This window comes from Trachemys scripta, chromosome 3 (genome assembly GCF_013100865.1).
Source record: "Trachemys scripta elegans isolate TJP31775 chromosome 3, CAS_Tse_1.0, whole genome shotgun sequence".
NCBI classification, from domain to species: domain Eukaryota; kingdom Metazoa; phylum Chordata; order Testudines; family Emydidae; genus Trachemys; species Trachemys scripta.
In genome coordinates this window covers 167,960,855-167,978,986 of record NC_048300.1, presented here as the reverse complement: position 1 = coordinate 167,978,986, position 18,132 = coordinate 167,960,855, and the positions used below count along the sequence as shown (strand labels likewise).

The window sequence follows — 18,132 nt, the reverse complement described above, 5'->3', positions numbered from 1 at the left end:
CCTGGGCAGTGTGAGCGCCACTGAAAATCAGCTCGCGTGCCGCCTCTGGCATGCGTGCCATGGGTTGCCTACCCCTGATCTATTACATGTACCAGCATAGTGGTAGGGTGAGGCTATAGCAGGAAAAGCAACTCACAGGAGGTTGCAAGTGGTGGCAGATAAAGCAGAGTTCTAGTAAGAACTTGATCATTGAGGCACTGACAGTATCTATGGATTTTCCCTCTCCTCCACTTCTTGAGGTGGCTCCAAACAAATATTATGTACAGTGGCCGCAGATGAAGAAAAATAGAGTAGGGTGGAAAGGTAACAGGGGTGGGTGGACAAGACTGGCACTTAGCCTTATTTTTATGCATTTTGTTTAATTCCTTTTACGTTGGTATATCCGGTTCAGCAGGGCTGTACACTTTTTTCTGATAGTTAGGTGGGTGAGATGGAGAGAAGAGATGAATGGTGACTTTTCTTCCTACGTGATGACATGAAAGTAACAATGCTCTCCATTTGCATACTTCCTATAGTGATTTGTTGACTTGATGCTTCTTCGGTGTGAATATCCTGCTTTTCTCTGTTTTCTGCTGTAAAAAGTAGATGTGGAAGAGGTCAGGGACATGAGGGCTTGTCTCCACAGAAATCACTACAGTGGCATCGCTGCAGCTGTGCTGCTATAGTGCTTCAGTAAAGATGCTACCTATGCTGATGGGAGAGGTTCTCCCATCAGCTTAGGTACTCACCTCTCTGAGAGGCGGCAGTTAGGTTGATGGACGAATTCTTCAATTGATCTAGCATTTTCTATACCAGGGGTTGAGTCAACTTTACTGCATTGTTCAGGGTTGTGGATTTTTTACACCCCTGAGCGATGTAGTTATACCGACCTAATTTCCTAGTGTAGACCATGCCACAGTGTGTGTTCTGGAGAGTAGGTAGTAGTTTCAAAACATTTTTTCTAAATAATTTGTTTTGTGAAACCTCTACTTTTTTATTTAAAAAAATTATATGGGCTTTATCAAATACTAAATGGCTCTGGGTTGTCTCTGGAATATAGATAGTATTTTATTATACATGGCTGTAATTAGTAAATAACAAATGCTGTGTTTCAGGGAGCCAACTCTCTGTAGATAGAAGACATCTAGTGCTATCATCTGGAACACTGAGGATTTCCAGAGTTGCTCTACATGACCAAGGCCAATATGAATGTCAAGCCGTCAACATTGTAGGATCCCAAAGAACAGCTGTACAGTTAACAGTACAACCTAGAGGTATGTTCACTATATCCATATTTGTGTCTGTTTAGAAAAAGTACATTTAGGGCCAGATTTTAACAGCTATTGAGGGAGTATCAAGGGAAGTTAGGCAATTAAGCACCTTTATAAATATGGGTCTTAGACTTATGTTAAAATACTCATTGGAATGCTTGACTTATTATTTTCCTCTTGTAAACCATGTTTGAAAGTTGGAGTTAATATTTGAGTATCAGAGGGGTAGACCTGTTTGTCTGTGTCCACAAAAACAATGAGGAGTCCGGTGGCACCTTAAAGACTAACAGATTTATTTGGGTATAAGCTTTTGTGGGTAAAAAAACCCACTTCTTCAGATGCATAGAGTAAAAATTACAGATGCAGGCATAAATATACTGACACACGAAGAGACGGGAGTTACCTTACAAGTGGAGAACCAGTGTTGACAGGGCCAATTCAATCGGGGTGGATGTGGTCCACTCCCAATAATTGATGAGGAGGTGTCAGTACCAAGAGAGGGAAAATTGCTTTTGTAGTGAGCTGGCCACTCCCTGTCCCTATTCAAGGCCAAATTAATGGTGTTAAGTTTGCAAATGAATTGTAGCTCTGCAGTTTCTCTTTGAAGCCTGTTTTTGAAGTTTTTTTGTCGAAGGATGGCTACTTTTAAATCTGTTATAGACTGTCCAGGGAGATTGAAGTGTCCTCGTACTAGCTTTTGTATGTTACCATTCCCGATGTCTTATTTGTATCCATTCATTCTTTTACGTAGAGACTGTTTGGTTTGGCCAGTGTACCCGGTTGAGGGGCATTGCTGGCACATGATGGCATATATCACATCAGTAGATGTGGAGGTGAATGAGCCCCTGGTGATGTGACTCATGTGGTTGGATCCTCTGATGGTGTTGCTAGAGTAGATATGGGGACAGAATAGTCAACAGGTTTGTTACAGGGATTGGTTCCTGGGTTAGTGTTTCTGTGGTATGGTGTGTAGTGTAGTTGCTGGTGAGTATTTGCTTCAGGTTTGGGGGCTGTCTGTAAGCGAGGACTGGCCTGCCTCCCAAAGTCTGTGAGAGTGAGGGATTGTTTTCCAGGATAGGTTGTCGATCTTTGATGATGTGCTGGAGAGGTTTTAGCTGAGGACAGTATGTGATGGCCAGTGGTTTTCTGTTGTTTTTCTTGTTGGGCCTGTCCTGTAGGACAGCAGTCTGGGTGACTTCTAGGTACTCATCTCACTCTGTCAATCTGTTTCCTCACTTCCTCAGGTGGGTGTCATGGAGTTTGGGGGAGACAAGGCCCTGCACCCCCGGCTTCCTGCGATTCACCATGCCTTTCAGCCAGCCAGTAAAACAGAAGGTTTATTTAGACTACAGGAACACAGTCCAAGACAGGTCTTGCAGGTACAGACAATAGGACTCCCTCAGTCAAGTCCATTTGGGGGGGCCCCAGGGAGGCCAGAGCCCCATCTGGGCTCCCCTCCATTTTCCCAGCCATCTCCAAACTGAAACTCCCTCCAGCTGTCTCACCCAGCCTCCCCCCGGCTCCTCCCCCAGCCTTTGTCCAGTTTCCCAGGCAAAGGTGTCACCTGGCTCCAATGTTACATGCTCAGGTATCTGGCCTCAAGGAAAGTTTCTCATCTCCTATGCAGACAGTCACAGCAAAACTCCCCTGCAACCTTCCCAGGTCAATACTCCCCTCTCCCTGCTGCGTCACAGGCACCCACACAGTATTCAGAGAAAACATTAAGAACAGTCCCATTTCATCACAGTGGGTATTGTAGTTTTAAGAATGCTTGCTAAAGATGGTTTAGGTGTTATTCTCTGTCTGAGGGATTGGAGAAATTAGGTTGTATTTTAGGGCTTGGCTGTAGACAGTGGATTGTGTGATGTGTCCTGGATGGAAGTTGGAGGCATGTAGGTAAGTAAAACGGTCAGTAGGTTTCCTCTATAGGGTGGTGTTTATGTAACCATCACTTATTTACACTGTAGCGTCCAGGAAGTGGAGCTCTTGTGTGGACTGGTCCAGGCTGAGGTTGATGGTGGGGTGGAAATTGTTGAAATCCAGGTGGAATTCTTCAAGAGCCTTCTTCCCATAAGTTCATATGATGAAGATGTCATCAATGTAACGCAGGTAGAGGAAGGGCACTAGGGGAGAGAGCTGAGGAAGCATTGTTCTAAATCAGCCATAAAAATGTTGGCATACTGTGAGGCCTTGTCAACACTGGTTCTCCACTGGTAAGGTAACTCCCTTCTCTTCATTTCTCAGTATATTTATGCCTGCATCTGTAATTTTCACTGCATGCATCTGAAAAAGTGGGTTTTTACCCACGGAAGCTTATGCCCAAGTAGATCTGTTAGTTTTTAAGGTGCCACCGGACTCCTCATTGTTTTAGCTTAGAACCTAGTCCAGCAAATCCCTTACATACATGCTTAACTATGGACATGTGAGTAGTCCCATCATTCAATGGGTAGCAAAGATAAGGAACTCGGTTGTCTCTGTTTGTTCAGCATCTAGCTCAATAGGACTGTGATCTTGACTGAAGTCAACAGGAAAGCTCATATGCTTATAGTTATGCATGTGTATATGTGCTTTGTTGGCTCAGAGCCTAACAGAATAGGATTTTTTTTTTTTTTTTGTCAGTTGGAAACTTTGCTGTTCATTCTCATAAATTCTGACGACGTGTATTTTTAGCTTCCGGTTTTCCTTACTGTTTGCTTAATAAATGAAAAGGTCAGAAGCTGACCAGTATTTATGTCAGAGTACTTTTGTTTGAAGAAAATGTTGCTCTCTTTAAGACATTTTTCTGATTTATTTTTTTGTGGAGGGAGGTTTACTCTTTGGATGACTGTTTTCTCAGATTTTTTGGGGTATTTTTGTGTTGTGAAAATTTTCCCTTTCTTCTGCGTGTGTTTCCCATAAGACATGCTGTACATGTGTAACTAATTAGGCTATGGTTTTTTTCATGATGTGTTGGTGGCCAGAACCCCAAAATTTTCTGTTCCCAGAGCAAGAGAAAGATGGCCTTCCCATAGTATTCAGTGTCTTCCTGAAACAGAAAATCAAACAACATGAAAAATGTTGTCCATTTCCCATTTTTTTTTCTTTTTTCATAATCTGCCTCTAAGGATTAAGTGGAAACATTTTAGTTTGTGTTTTGTACTTGATCCTCTTTGTCGACATATCAGTGTTTCAAGTAATATTACTAACTGAAAATGCTTTTGAATTATGTTTAATCTCATTGAGTTCAGTCGTTGCTCAGGGAAAACACCCATTGACTTCAGCTAAAAAGAAACCAGTACTGATATCAGTGAGGAATCTAGAGTGGACAAGGACAGAAGCTGCAGGGCTAAAAAATTATGTTCACTGACTAAACTCATTAATTAAAGTTAAATCTAAATGTTGCTGAATTTATACAAAATATTACATTCAAGAAACTATGTTGAAAGAATATTATTTAGGTTGCAAAGTCAATCACACAGAAGTTAGAAAGTGCCACCAAAAAGTTGCCTGTACAACAGACTAGAGGGGGGAGAGGGATAGCTCAGTGATTTGAGTATTGGCCTGCTAAACCCAGGGTTGTGAGTTCAATCTTTGAGGGGGCCACTTAGGGATCCGGGGCAAAAATCAGTACTTGGTCCTGCTAGTGAAGGCAGGGGGCTGGACTCAATGACCTTTCAAGGTCCCTTCCAGTTCTAGGAAATAGGATATCATTATTTATAATTTATGGTGCTCACTTAATGAGAAGTAACTCAAAATTTTGTTTTCACCTCATTGTTCAATATGTTGCTCCATGCCTTAATTGTCTGCAGACAGGATTATTCCTTTTTAACCTGAGCTGTTCTGTGGTGCTCATCACTATAGTATCTGAGGGCTTCACAAATATTAATGAATTTATTTTTGCAACATCTCTGTGAGATGAGGGAATACTATTATCCCCGTTTTGCACCTGGGGAACAGGGACACACAGAGATGTAGGTCAAAAGTATCCATTAGTTTTGGGTGCCAGTTTGAGACACCTGGTACCTGATTTTTTTTTTTACTTAGCATTACATACCACTTTATATGTCAAAAGCACAGCGCCCATTGTCTCCAGTTCTCAGCACTTTTGACATTTCAGTGTCTGGATGGGAGGGCACAGACTCCTCTGCCTATTTCCCCCAGCCATGACCCTTTGTGCCCTGTCCCCTCCAACCTGTCCCAATTCTGTCTTTCTCCTGATTTCTCATCTCAGTCCCATTCTCCAGACTTAGACAGTCCCAGTCTCCACTCTTCAGGCTTCTCATCCCAGGCCCAGTCTTATAGCCCTGCAAGTCCTAGTCTTAACAAAGCATTTATGAACTGCAAATTTTTCCAAGTCTTCCAACTTCAAAATTTGGTCAGATTGGCCTGGAAAAGCACATCCCTCACAAAAAGGCCATACATACCTCTGATACTTACTTGAAAAAGTTTTCCTGTTTTTAGTGCCATAATAAAGATTCAACTGTTGTATGTGCAGCTCTTACTGCATTCGTTCAGCTAAGTTGTTGTATGTGATTTTGAGCTATGCCTTTGTAATTTTCTTTATTGTATAATCTTAAAATACTTTCATATTTTTTATTGTGTCCATGTAACATCGTTTTAGTTACCCCTGTGTTTGCTAACGTTCCGAGTGATATGACAGTAGAAGTTGGCACAAACGTTCAGATTCCATGCAGTTCTCAAGGAGAGCCTGAGCCAGTAATAACATGGAATAAGGTAATAAATCTTTGTTAGATTACTTTAGAATGCAGTGACTTTTTCAGATTTCACCACAGTTAAATCAGGCTTTATTAGGTGTGCTGTGGCTGATTGTTGCTTGTTTTGTGTCTAACCTCAAATGACATCAGCAGCTCAGGCATCTGTGCTGCCAAGGGTGTTCAGAGTGTAGGTACTTAACCTGAGAATTTGTCTACGTTACAGTGGCACAGCTATTGCACAGTGGCTGTTCCACTGAAGTACTGTAGTGTAGATGCTTCTTACAATGACAGAAGGGTTTTTCCATTGATGTAGGTAATCAGTCTCTCCAAGAGGCGATAGCTAGGTTGATGGAAGAATTCCATCAATGTAGCTGCATCTACAATGGTGGGTAGGGTCACCTAAGTACATTGTACAGGGTGTGAAATTTTTCACATCCCTGAGCGATATACCTAGGTTGATCTAAGTTTTAGGAATAGATGAGGCCTGTGGAGCACCTCTAATACAGGAATTGTGCCTAAAATTCACATTCCAGATTTGAAAAAGGATGTTCAAAGGTATTGCAAAGGCTTTTCTATTTCAGTTTTGTGTAGCTCTGGAAATTACAAGCCTATATCAAGGATAGGATAAGGACTGCTTGCAGATGTTTTGCTGGCATTGTGGAGGCCCTAGACAGTACTGTAACTTCAACCAGGAAAGTGGTTGGTGGCTCATGGTGAAGTTGTTGAATTGTACCTTTCTATTTGTGCTTCTTTGACAAAGATCTTGAAAAATATTTTCTGTAAATGAGAGTATCGTAATGAAAAAATCTCACACAGAGATATTAACCTAAACAAATGAAAACTAACGAAAGCAAGAAAAGTCAGGCAGGCCTCCCACTCAGTCTTCGATTTCCACTGTAGTCTTAACCATTGCAAGAATCTGACAACAGTACGTGATCATGTATAGCATGCTACACTATACTAGTGTCCAATTACATGAGTTAAGAATAAAGCGCCAATATGAATCTTTAATTTCCTTGATTCTCATACCACTATAATACTGCTTTAATTATTGCATAACAAGTCTCCCCATATGCCCCAACTTTCAAAAGCATGGTTTTTGTAAATGACTGCAGATACATAACATGTGGATTAGATGAATATCACTTTCAATTAGGACTCGCTGCACTTTGATGGCCTTATTCTCGACAGTTCTTTGGCCTCCTTCCTTTCTTGGGTTTGTGTGGTTCTGGTTTTTGTTTTTTAGTTGCATCTGTTAACCTTGTTTTATTCCCATTCTTTCTATCAGTGATTAATTGATTTCTTTTTGTAGTTGACTTTCCTGATGATTAATGGGTTTGCCTTTTGCCACCTATGTTTCATATGATGATTTCGTATCTGGGTTGGTTGGCTTCTAATTTTTTAATTATTTTGTTTTGTATTTTTTTTCTTGCTCTCTTGCAATAAGCACTTCCATACATTTTTTAAATAAAAATAAATTATTCAAAATTTGATTGACTATTTTAGCTTAATGTTCATTGTATGTCCTGCAGGGAACAGTATCTGCTCTCCCATCTCATTTTGGCAAGAGCCAGGGAGTCCTCATCACCACTATGCCTTGCTCCCTACTCCTTTCTGGTGGTTGAGAAGCCCAATAGTCTTTACTTTATTAAAAAAATAAAACCTCTGCTGAATCCTGCCACTGTTGCTGTATTCACACTCAACTGCAATCTGAGTCTTCCATGATTTTTAAGTTCCGGAGTACGCTGGATTGCACATCTGAAAACCCTGGAGCTAATTTACAATGACCACTGAGATTTCTGAAATTTAGTGCCTATAAAGTACACAGTATACTCCTGGGGGGATTCTGCGGGACTGCACACCCGCAGAAAATGGCACGCACTTCCTCTCCTTCCTCTCCCCCCGCAGATTTCCTGTGTTTCCCTGCAGAAAATGGCAGGGAAGCAAAGGAAGCCACACTGGGAGGGGTTATTGGGGGCGACCGTGGGCGCATTTGGAGCGGGGGAGGATTTCTCCCCTCCAAACAGAGGCGAAGCATGGCGGGGGGAGACATTTGGTTACATGCCACTGCCCCCACTCATCCTGCAAGCGCAGAGCTGCCCAGGAGAGGAGGCTGTGTCTCTGCTCCACTGACTGCAGCAGATAGTCTCTTGGCTTTTGGGATGGGCAACCTTGTGGGACAGAGATGAAGGCAGCTGTTCCTGGTGACTATTCAGCATGACTAAGCTGGAGTTTCAAATATGTGGTAGGCATCTCTGGAGTCTGTTTTGGTTGAAAAATAACAGAACTCGCCTACACAATGCAGATGAGAACAGTACATAGTGGAAATAAACAAATGATAGTGCACTTGACATCAGTTTCTCTCCAATAATGGAAACTGACCTGCAGCAAGGCCCTAAGGCCTCAACCACTGCTTAGCTGAGAGGCAACAATAATGTACTGAGAAGGCACAGAACACAGGGAAATGTGTTCAGAGCTACGGCTCATGGCCCTGTGGAGAGGGTACTGAACTCCATCTTCCTGCTGAATTATTGGCAATATTCCTCTCCTTCCCCGTGGAATGGGTGGGGTACTGAGATCAGGCTGCAGGGCTGAGTGCCAGCAGAGGGGCTACTGGGTGCCTCTGCCACGAGTGGGGACTAGGATTTCCTCTTTTCCCAGTATTAGAGGTGGGAAAGGAGTCTGAATGGCAGTGTTTCTGTTCTCCCTCCTCTGAGGATAATTAGCATTTTGCCAAAGCATTCAGTTACAGGAGGTTGTATTCAAGTGAATATGAATGAGAATTTGTATTCAAGTGAATTAAATCCATTCCCTACAGTATATGGCCCCACAGGGTGTTGTTTTAGTATTTGTTGGGCCTGCATTTTATATGGAAAGGGCACACAACTGTGAAGATATTTTGTATTGCTTTTTTAAGTTCATAGACATAATAAATACATTCTGTATACTGTTCTGCCTGCAAACCATCCTGTCTCAATAGAATGGTGCAGTACTGTGAGTTATGCTGCTTTTTCTTGGTAAATTTTGTTATCTAAACTATAAAAAAAGTTTCTCTCTGAGATTTATTAATGGATTTCTGTTGGGTTAATTTAAATGATTGACTTGGCATATAAAATTGGTATGAAATAAAGATAATCTATTACTGTTCTGAGAACAAGTTCACACTGCTAGAAGAAAAAAAATATTCAAAATCTAAAAACAATTTAAAATGCTAATAAAATTGCCAGAGATGATACATTCAGAATAACTGAGCATTGTGCTTTGCTGCAGGATGGAGTTCAGGTAACAGAAAGTGGAAAGTTTCATGTTAGTCCGGAGGGATTTCTTACCATTCGTGATGTTGGAACAGCTGATGAAGGTCGATATGAATGTGTTGCCCGGAATACTATAGGATACTCCTCTGTTAGCATGGTACTAAGTGTTAATGGTAAGGTTTATAAATTATAATGGGTAGCAAGATATGAGTTAGGTAATACAATTTGTACTGTTTAACCTTAAAGGCATAAAAATGCAGTTTCAACACCAAAGGCCAGCTTGTGAACTCCTTCCTCACCTAAGTGATTGTGTTGATTTCAGTGAGACTACTCAGGTGAATAATAGCTCACCAATGTGAGTAACAGATTCAAAATCTGGCCCTTGGGGAATAAGTCAGCCAAAATCTCTAATATTCAAGCATCTATGTGACTTCATAACCTAGCATACTTGAAGCATATTCATGACTGAAGTCTGAAAGAATGCTTTGGGCTGCAGGAGGCCACACTAGTTTCCTCTTGAGATATTTTTTGGCTCTATCTGAACTTGCTAGTCCCATGCACAAACTGACATTTGGGAATGACTTGACAATAAATCCACTGGCAATTTTAAAGGTAAAAAGGTTGCAGATCAGTTTTTAAATTAAGAGATGGGGGGAGGGATAGCTCAGTGGTTTGAGCACTGGCCTGCTAAACCCACGGTTGTGAGCTCAATCCTTGAGGGGGGCCACTTAGGGATCTGGGGCAAAATCAGTACTTGGTCTTGCTAGTGAAGGCAGGGGGCTGGACTCAATGACCTTTCAAGGTCCCTTCCAGGTCTAAGGAGATAGGAAAGCCGATTGCTGCAGAGGAACAAATGGATTGGACTGAGACTTCTCTTAGAGGACAGTTATTGATAGAGATTCTCTAGGTTTTAGTCAGGAGGAGAGGATGGAAGAGCATAAAGTATGGGCCAGATCAGACAAGAAACATTCACATAAAAAAGAATCTGGCACATCAGAAAAGGGCAGATAAATAAACAGTGACAAGTTTTTAAAGAGCTTGTAAAGAAATGCTAGAAGTCTAAATAATAAGATGGGTGAACTAGAGTGCCTCGTGTTAAAGGAGGATTTTGATATAATAGGCATCACAAAAATCTGGTGGAGTGAGGACAATCAATGGGACACAATCATTCCGGGGTACAAAATATATCAGAAGGACAGAACAGGTCATGCTGGGGGGTGGGGAGTGGCACTGTATGTGAAAGAAAATGTAGAATCAAATGAAGTAAAAATCTTAAATGAATCCACATGTTCTATAGAATCTCTATGGATAGTAATTCCATGCTCTAATAAGAATATAACATTAGGGATCTATTATCGACCACCTGACCAGGACAGTGATAGTGACGATGAAATGCTAAGGAGATTAGAGAGGCTATCAAAATAGAGAACTCACTAATAGTGGGGGATTTCAGTTATCCCCATATTGACTGGGTACATGTCACCTCAGGACAAAATGCAGAGACAAAATTTCTCGATACTTTAAATGACTGCTGCTTGGAGCAGCTGGTACTGGAACCCACAAGGGGAGAGGCAATTCTCGATTTAGTTCTGAGTGGAGTGCAGGATCTGGTCCAAGAGGTAACTGTAACAGGACCACTTGGAAATAGTGACCATGATATAATACCATTTAACATTCCTGTGGTGGGAAGAACACCTCAGCAGCCCAACACTGTTGCATTTAATTTCAGAAAGGGGAAGTATGCAAAAATGAGGAGGTTGTTAAACAGAAATTAAAAGGTACAGTGACTAGAGTGAAATCCCTGCAAGCTCCATGGACACTTTTCAAAGCTAGGGTACAGACGTGGGGACCCACATGAAAGACCCCCCTAAGCTTATTTCTACCAGCTTAGGTTAAAAACTCCCCAAGGCACAAATTCTCCCTTGTACCTTGGATTAGGTAAGGCTGCTACCACCAAGTGATTAGACAAAACTCAGGGAAAGGACCACTTGGAGTTCCTACTTTCCCCTAATATTCCCCCAAGCCCTACACCCCCTTTCCTGGGGAGGCTTGAAAATAAACAAGAGAAAGAAAAATGTTAAAAGAAGCACCTCTGTAAAATTAGAATGGAAGATAATCTCACAGGGCAATCAGATTCAAAACACAGAGGATTTCCCCCTGGGCAAAACTTTAAAGTTACAAAAAGAAAACCAGGAATACACTTCCCTCTCATCACAGAAAAAATAACAAGCCAAAATAAAAGTAAGCTAACGCATTCCCTTGCTAGTACTTACTAATCCTAATGGAGTTGGATTGCTTGCTTTCTTGATCTGTCTGCGGCAAGCACACAGAACAGACAGACAAAGAACAGACAAAACAATACCCTCCCCCTTCCCCAGATTTGAAAGTATCTTGTCCCTTTATTGGTCCTTTTGGTCAGGTGCCAGCAAGGTTACCTGAGCTTCTTAACCCTTTACAGGTGAAAGGATTTTGTGCCTCTGTCCAGGAGGGATTTTATAGTACTGTATACAGGAAGGTTGTTACCCTTCCCTTTATATTTATGACAACACCATAATAGAGGCCCAACTTAAATGTATACCCCAAATTAAAAAAACACAGTAAAAGAACTAAAAAAGAGTCACCATGGCTTAACCATGTAAAAGAAGCAGTGAGAGATGAAAAGGCGTCTTTTAAAATGTGGAAGTCAAATCCTAGTGAGGTAAATAGAAAGGAGCATAAACACTGCCAAATTAAGTGTAAAAATGTAATAAGAAAAGCCAAAAAGGAGTTTGAAGAACAGCTACCCAAAAGCTCAAAAGATAATAACAAAATGTCTTTTAAGTACATCAGAAGCAGGAAGCCCTGGACAATCCAGATAAAAAAGGAGCACTTAAAGACAATAAAGTCATTGCGGAGAAACTAAATGAATTTGGATGCTAATGTGATGGGTACATTAGAAAAGCCTAAGAAAGACAGGTCCACGCCTCTGAATATTTCTGAGGAACTGAGCTCAGGTTTTGTCAACTATCCTTAGCTATGTGCAAATTCTATTTTTATATCAAAAAAGACAGGGCTCAAGTTTATTGATATTTCTGGAGGAGGCTATCATCTGGGGGATCTTTCTCCATTGTGTCCTACCCCAGATTGCAACTTTCTAAAATCTCTGGATTAAATTTAAGGTGGGATACAATGGGGATAGAGTTTATTAATTTAAAAAACGATATTTGAAAAATTCGAACCTCTTTTTTTAAAGATTAAAACAAAAAAAACCCACCTAGTTGCTTGAGCTCCTTTTGTAGGACCCTCATAAGTCTTTCCCCCCTCTCCCTTTTGAAAACATTGAGACTCTCGGTCTTTGAATTGTAAACTTGCCTACCATATCAGTCTAAAAAGTGAGTGATTGGTAACGAATACTTAAAACAAAAATAAAGTAATGCAAAAATGTGTTTAGACATCCGATCATTGCTTCAATTGTTTAGATCCGGTCACGGGTTGCTCTACTTACCGCTGGATGGTGCCGCTTCCTGGCGGTTCTAGGGATTAGCTTGGTCAGGCTGACGCCCCTTCCAGCAGTTACACCCCATCAGTTTCTCCTTTGCAGCTGTTCTCTCATTCTAGGAACCACAACCTTCTCTTTGAGAGTCAGCCCTCCAGCCTTCTGGGGGATGGGGGAGAGAGACTAGATGTGTATCAAAGTTCCTGCTCTCCAGTAATCTCAGGCAGTCTTTCACTTCACTGCCTCAGTGCCTTTCCCACTGTGGCTGGCAGGGGAACCCGGGCATACCCGCTACTCTGGGTTCCAGCTCAGGGACCTTCTACACAGGAGCCAAGGTCCATTCCCTGCACGTTACTGTCTTTCCATGAGCCACTTCCATACCTCCTGGCCCTTCCCACTTCTCTGGATTTGACAGTCTCTTCACTCCCTAGCTTCTGTTTGCCAGAAGCTGGGAATGGGTGACGGGGGATGGATCACTTGATGATTACCTGTTCTCTTCATTCCCTCTGGGGCACCTGGCATTGGCCACTGTCGGAAGACTGGATACTGGGCTAGATGAACCTTCGGTTTGACCCAGTATGGCTGTTCTTATGTTATGTTCTCCCTCTCCCCAGGGAGTAACTCTAGGCAACTTGTCTCTGCAGCATCTCAAACACATCTCCTTTCTCCCAGGGAGTAACTGCAACCTTCTCCCTGCCACCCTTTCCGCTTCCAATTTCCTGTCTTTTGTAGAAACCCCACCTGTCCCTCGCAAGTGAAATTCTCTCTAATTAGCTGCCTTCAGATTAAAGCTCCACTGTTTGCAGCCTAATTAGCTGATTGGGCCCACCTGGTCTAATTCAGCTCTGGCAGGACTGGTGTGGGGAGCTGCACACCCCATAACAGATCCCCACAATTATTTTTCCAAGCATGTTTATCACTACTCAGAAAGACCACTCTACTACAGCTGTAATAGAGTCAGACGCTGAGCTTCCAGTTATGGAAAAGTAGTGAAACCTTGCTCTGAAGAGTGCGCTGGGTGTTCTAAAAAGCACATTGGACAAAAATATTACAGTAAAGTAAAACTTTCATGTCAAACTAACAAGAGCAAGGCAGAGTTAAAGCTGGTTTTGTATATTCACACATCCCATTCTGGCCTATTGGCTGTGGCCTCACATTAAAAGTTACAGTGCTGTGACATTATTAATAAAATACTTTTCACTTGTATAGCATCTTCATTTGAAGATCTCAAAAATCTTTACAAAAATTAAGCCTCATAACAACTGTGTGAGGTAGGTAATAATCAAGGAGATCAGGTACCCACTGAAAACCTGCCTCTTTTCCCCCCTCTTCTCTCAGTGTCACTTTACCAACCTTTCTGGGGAATCTTTCGATATTGCCACTGGATCTGGTGATCCCCGACACAGGGTAGGAGAGAGGCACTAAGGGGTAGATTGTATGAACCCAGCTGCGCTTCAACAGCAGCAGTTGCTGATCAAACATTTCATAAAAAGGCAGTCTCATGGATGCGTGAGATCTTGCATTGTTAGCATTATGAAGATTTATATGTGGTCTTTGAGCTTGTGATCTTGGCCTACTTTTCTGAGGCTAGATAACGCTGAAAATAAAACAAAGATTTAAAGCCCCCCCAAAAGTGGTCTCTCTTGCTTTCTAGAGAGATCCCAAGATGATAACCATGAATGATTCCCCGTGGCTACTTCGGAATCTCTAACAGCTTTTTAGGAAAAGCCTCCAAACTTATGTAATACAGCAATACGTGTTCTAAAATTAAAAATGAAGCCTAAAAATATGTGGGTTTTGACTGTAGTGTTTCATGTTAACCACTTAGACTCATATGCTTGGGGCCCAATCCAATATCCATTGAAATCAATGGGAATGTTTCCATAGACTTTAGTGGATGCTGGATAGACTTTTGGTTGCAAACACTTTTAAGGTGCTTATATGCTGCACCACAAGCAGAAGCTGAGCTAGAATATTGACTTCACTTTTTTTGCTTTGGTCATGTTTGTATAACAATTGTAAGACTATTTAACAGCTACTTAAATAGTTTTGTTTTTCACACATAGTTTTATTTTTACGGTAGCTTAATTTTAACTGAACATTTATTTGTAACTGGCATTTAAAACAAAACAAAACTTAATTCTGCAGGGATGTAAATGTGTTTCAATAGAGTTCCCAAATGATTAGTAATTTTAAATTTGGAGGAAGTAAAACTTAAGGAAATGTGGTTTTCTTTGTAAAACTGAAATGATGTAGTGTCTAGACATTGCTTTATATGAGTAACTTTTTTGCATGCAGTAATTTTTGCAGTAATATGCAACTTCATGTTTTTCTAGTTCCTAATGTCAGTCGAAATGGAGATCCATTTGTAGCAACATCAATTGTTGAAGCAATTGCAACGGTTGACAGAGCTATAAATTCAACACGTACACATTTGTTTGACAGGTATCATATACTTTGGGGGCTTTTTATGAGGAAGTGAATATTAATTTTGGGTATGCTGAAAGAAATGCTACAATCAGTAAACCTATGTGACTACAGTACTAGTATACATCTGAAAGATGAGACAATATAATGATTTTAAACTTTAACATCTGGTTAGTTTCTGGAATTCTAGCAATTTAGCAAGAAAGCCATATTTTTAAATGAAAACTGCACTAGGTGCCCCAACAAACAAATTTAGCTAATAGGTTTTGAATAGTTATTTCAGTTATTTTGGGGGAACCAACGTTTAAAAAGCTTGGTTTTATTCAAAAGCCTACTGGTATTTTAATGTTGGATCTAATGCATTTTAATACAAATTTAATCTATTTGCATGTTTAAATATGTTTTTCAGTCATCTTGTATTAAATGTGGATATTTATTTTTATTTATTTTTGCCTTCCATTTTGGGATGAGTAACAAAGGTATAGTCAATCACGTCTAGTGATATCTTAAGTTGCAGAAACTTTTTTAACCATTTGTAGTCTTTTAGTACTTGTGTATACACTTACTATTTTTTCTATTATCTGTTAGTCGTCCTCGTTCTCCAAATGATTTGCTAGCCTTATTTCGATACCCAAGAGATCCTTACACTGTTGAGCAAGCAAGAGCTGGAGAAATATTTGAAAGAACATTACAGCTAATTCAAGATCATGTACAAGATGGTTTAATGGTTGATCTAAATGGAACAAGTCAGTACCTTTTTCTTTACTTTCTGTGTTTTGTAGTGTATAAGCCATTTCAATTCATTATGCTTCAAGGAGTATTAATTTTAAAAGCTCTGTGCCCCATTGTGCAGCTATTACTCTTGTTAAAGTCATTACGGCTTCTTGAGTGTGCAAGAGCTCACCAACATGAATAAAGATTGCTCACTTGGGTCACTGATTCACACATTCTTATATTTTGATATAACTTGTTTGTCTGACATGAGCTGGTACGTTATTTTAATTCTTCACTATTTGTCATACTAAGGAAAAAAATGATGCAGTCAAATTTTTCCCTCAGTTAAAACTAACGCACCTCAAGTACACGGGGTTGGAGGGTGTTAACAAAGGGGTGAATTTGGCTAATAGTTTCTTAGCAAGATTTAGAATTTTTCAGTATGTACTGTTAAGACAGTATTTGTATTGGTTATTGCATCAAAAGAAAACATGGGAATCCCTGTTTGTCTTATCACAGAGAGGATATAGTATAACAGCAAAGATTTGTGCACTGTTTGTGATCACTTTACAGAACAATGTTTCTACGTTTTCTGTACCAGTTTTCCTGAAGTAATTGTTACTTGTTCTTAAAGCAGAGTACAGTATCAAACTAAGCTACAACAGTTTCCTGGTAGTCTGTTCTCAAATTTAATTTGCTATTAAGAAATATGTTTGTTGTTGTTTTTTATAAATAGTAAGAAAAAAGTAATTCAGAATTATAACGTCCAGCCTAAAAATTTAGAGCTAGACACCCTTGCAAAGAGAACTGTAAGCTAATTGTTCTGCCGTGCCTATACGTTCTTGCTTTTGGCAGTTGATCTACAATGTGTCAATGCGTGAGACTTATGACTAAAGCATTTGGAAATAATGATGGAGTTTTAGGAGAGATTCTGAGACGTGGCATGTAGCCAAATGTTACAGCTAGACTGGAATCTGAGGAAATACTTTTACTTATAAATGCTACTTTTGATGTTTATAATTGAGAATTTCACTGTAACTTCCTAAAATTTTAACTGTGGCCCTGAATTAGGTCAATATGTACAAGGCCAAAGACTGTAAGCTTTGTAGAATTAGAGCACTATAAGATTTTTAGTAAAAATGGACAGTTACTTATAATGCTGAGCAAACAATTTGCAAGGAATAATTTGTCACACAAATTTGACTTCTTTGAGTACAGAACATCCACAAACAGATCATAATTTCATTGAGTTTGCTGCTAATCATTCAGAATTATTTGACATTTTCTTCAACATTGTTTTACTACAGATTGCAAGTATTTGAATCTTAACATTTGAGAAATTGCAGTTTATTAGGATAATTACAGGGTTTTTTTGTTTGTTCCATAATTGGATGCAAGCATTTGTAGTATAAATACTGGTGCATCCAAATCTAACATTCTTTTTTCATGAATACTCATGTATGAAACACTGAAATTTAATTTTTATCAACTTTAATGCTAGTAAAACCAATCATTCTAATGTTTGCTGAAAGTGAACACAATAGGGTCGTGAGCATGGCCAAAGTGAATTCATTTAAAAATTGAAAGCTAAAATCTCAGACAACATTTTATATCTATTCACAACCAGAGCTGGCTTTTGGTCCCTTCAAAATCCACAACCATGGCCCCAGGATTTCAGAAAACCAGAAATGTAAAGAGAATATGTTTTCATTTAAACACCCTTCCCCCTAAGTTTCTAACCCTAGTCCTTGCACTTGTTTGGTTTGTGTTTTCAAAGCTAACGAATGTAAGCTGCTACTAAAGTTGAAAAAAACAAGTGGATGGGTCCCACTTTTGCAGCAGAAAAACTGGGGGAACCTAACAATTGCCAATCTATGAACTTTTGACTAAATGAAGCTATTGAATGTCAGCTGTATCCCAAAGAATCATCTTGCTAACACTTCAGAAAAAAATCTTAAACCAGGCTTATATATAGTGGTGTGGTAATGGACAGGAATGTGTTACATTTGGAGTATGGTGGCAAAAATTAATTTTGCAGGCCAGCTTGTCCAAAAATGTGGAAGTTTGATTCTGCTCACATCCTTGTTCCAGAAATTTTGATGGAAACCAGGATTACCACAACATACAAGCATTTATCTCAACTGCACACAAGTAAAAAGCAAAAGGAGAGAGATTCAGAAGACTATATAATAAATAATAAAGGGGTGTTATTGAAAGGGAGACTTGATTACAAGGACAGGCCTTGGAGTAGCAGAGCCACATCATCCTCATCTTAAAGTGTTAAAAATCCTCAAAATAGTGTATTATGTTCTGTTCTT

The 18,132-nt window shown here is 40.1% G+C and overlaps 1 protein-coding gene across 1 annotated transcript in view; it reads left to right on the top strand.

Annotated features, from left to right (window-relative positions):
* Positions 1-18,132, top strand: part of PXDN (peroxidasin) — a 102,769-nt gene that overhangs the window by 42,356 nt on the left and 42,281 nt on the right. Inside the window, exons 10-14 of the mRNA XM_034766414.1 lie at positions 1,095-1,253; positions 5,851-5,963; positions 9,215-9,371; positions 15,010-15,118; positions 15,689-15,846. Coding sequence (XP_034622305.1) covers positions 1,095-1,253; positions 5,851-5,963; positions 9,215-9,371; positions 15,010-15,118; positions 15,689-15,846 — 696 coding nt within the window. The remainder of the gene's footprint in view (positions 1-1,094; positions 1,254-5,850; positions 5,964-9,214; positions 9,372-15,009; positions 15,119-15,688; positions 15,847-18,132) is intronic.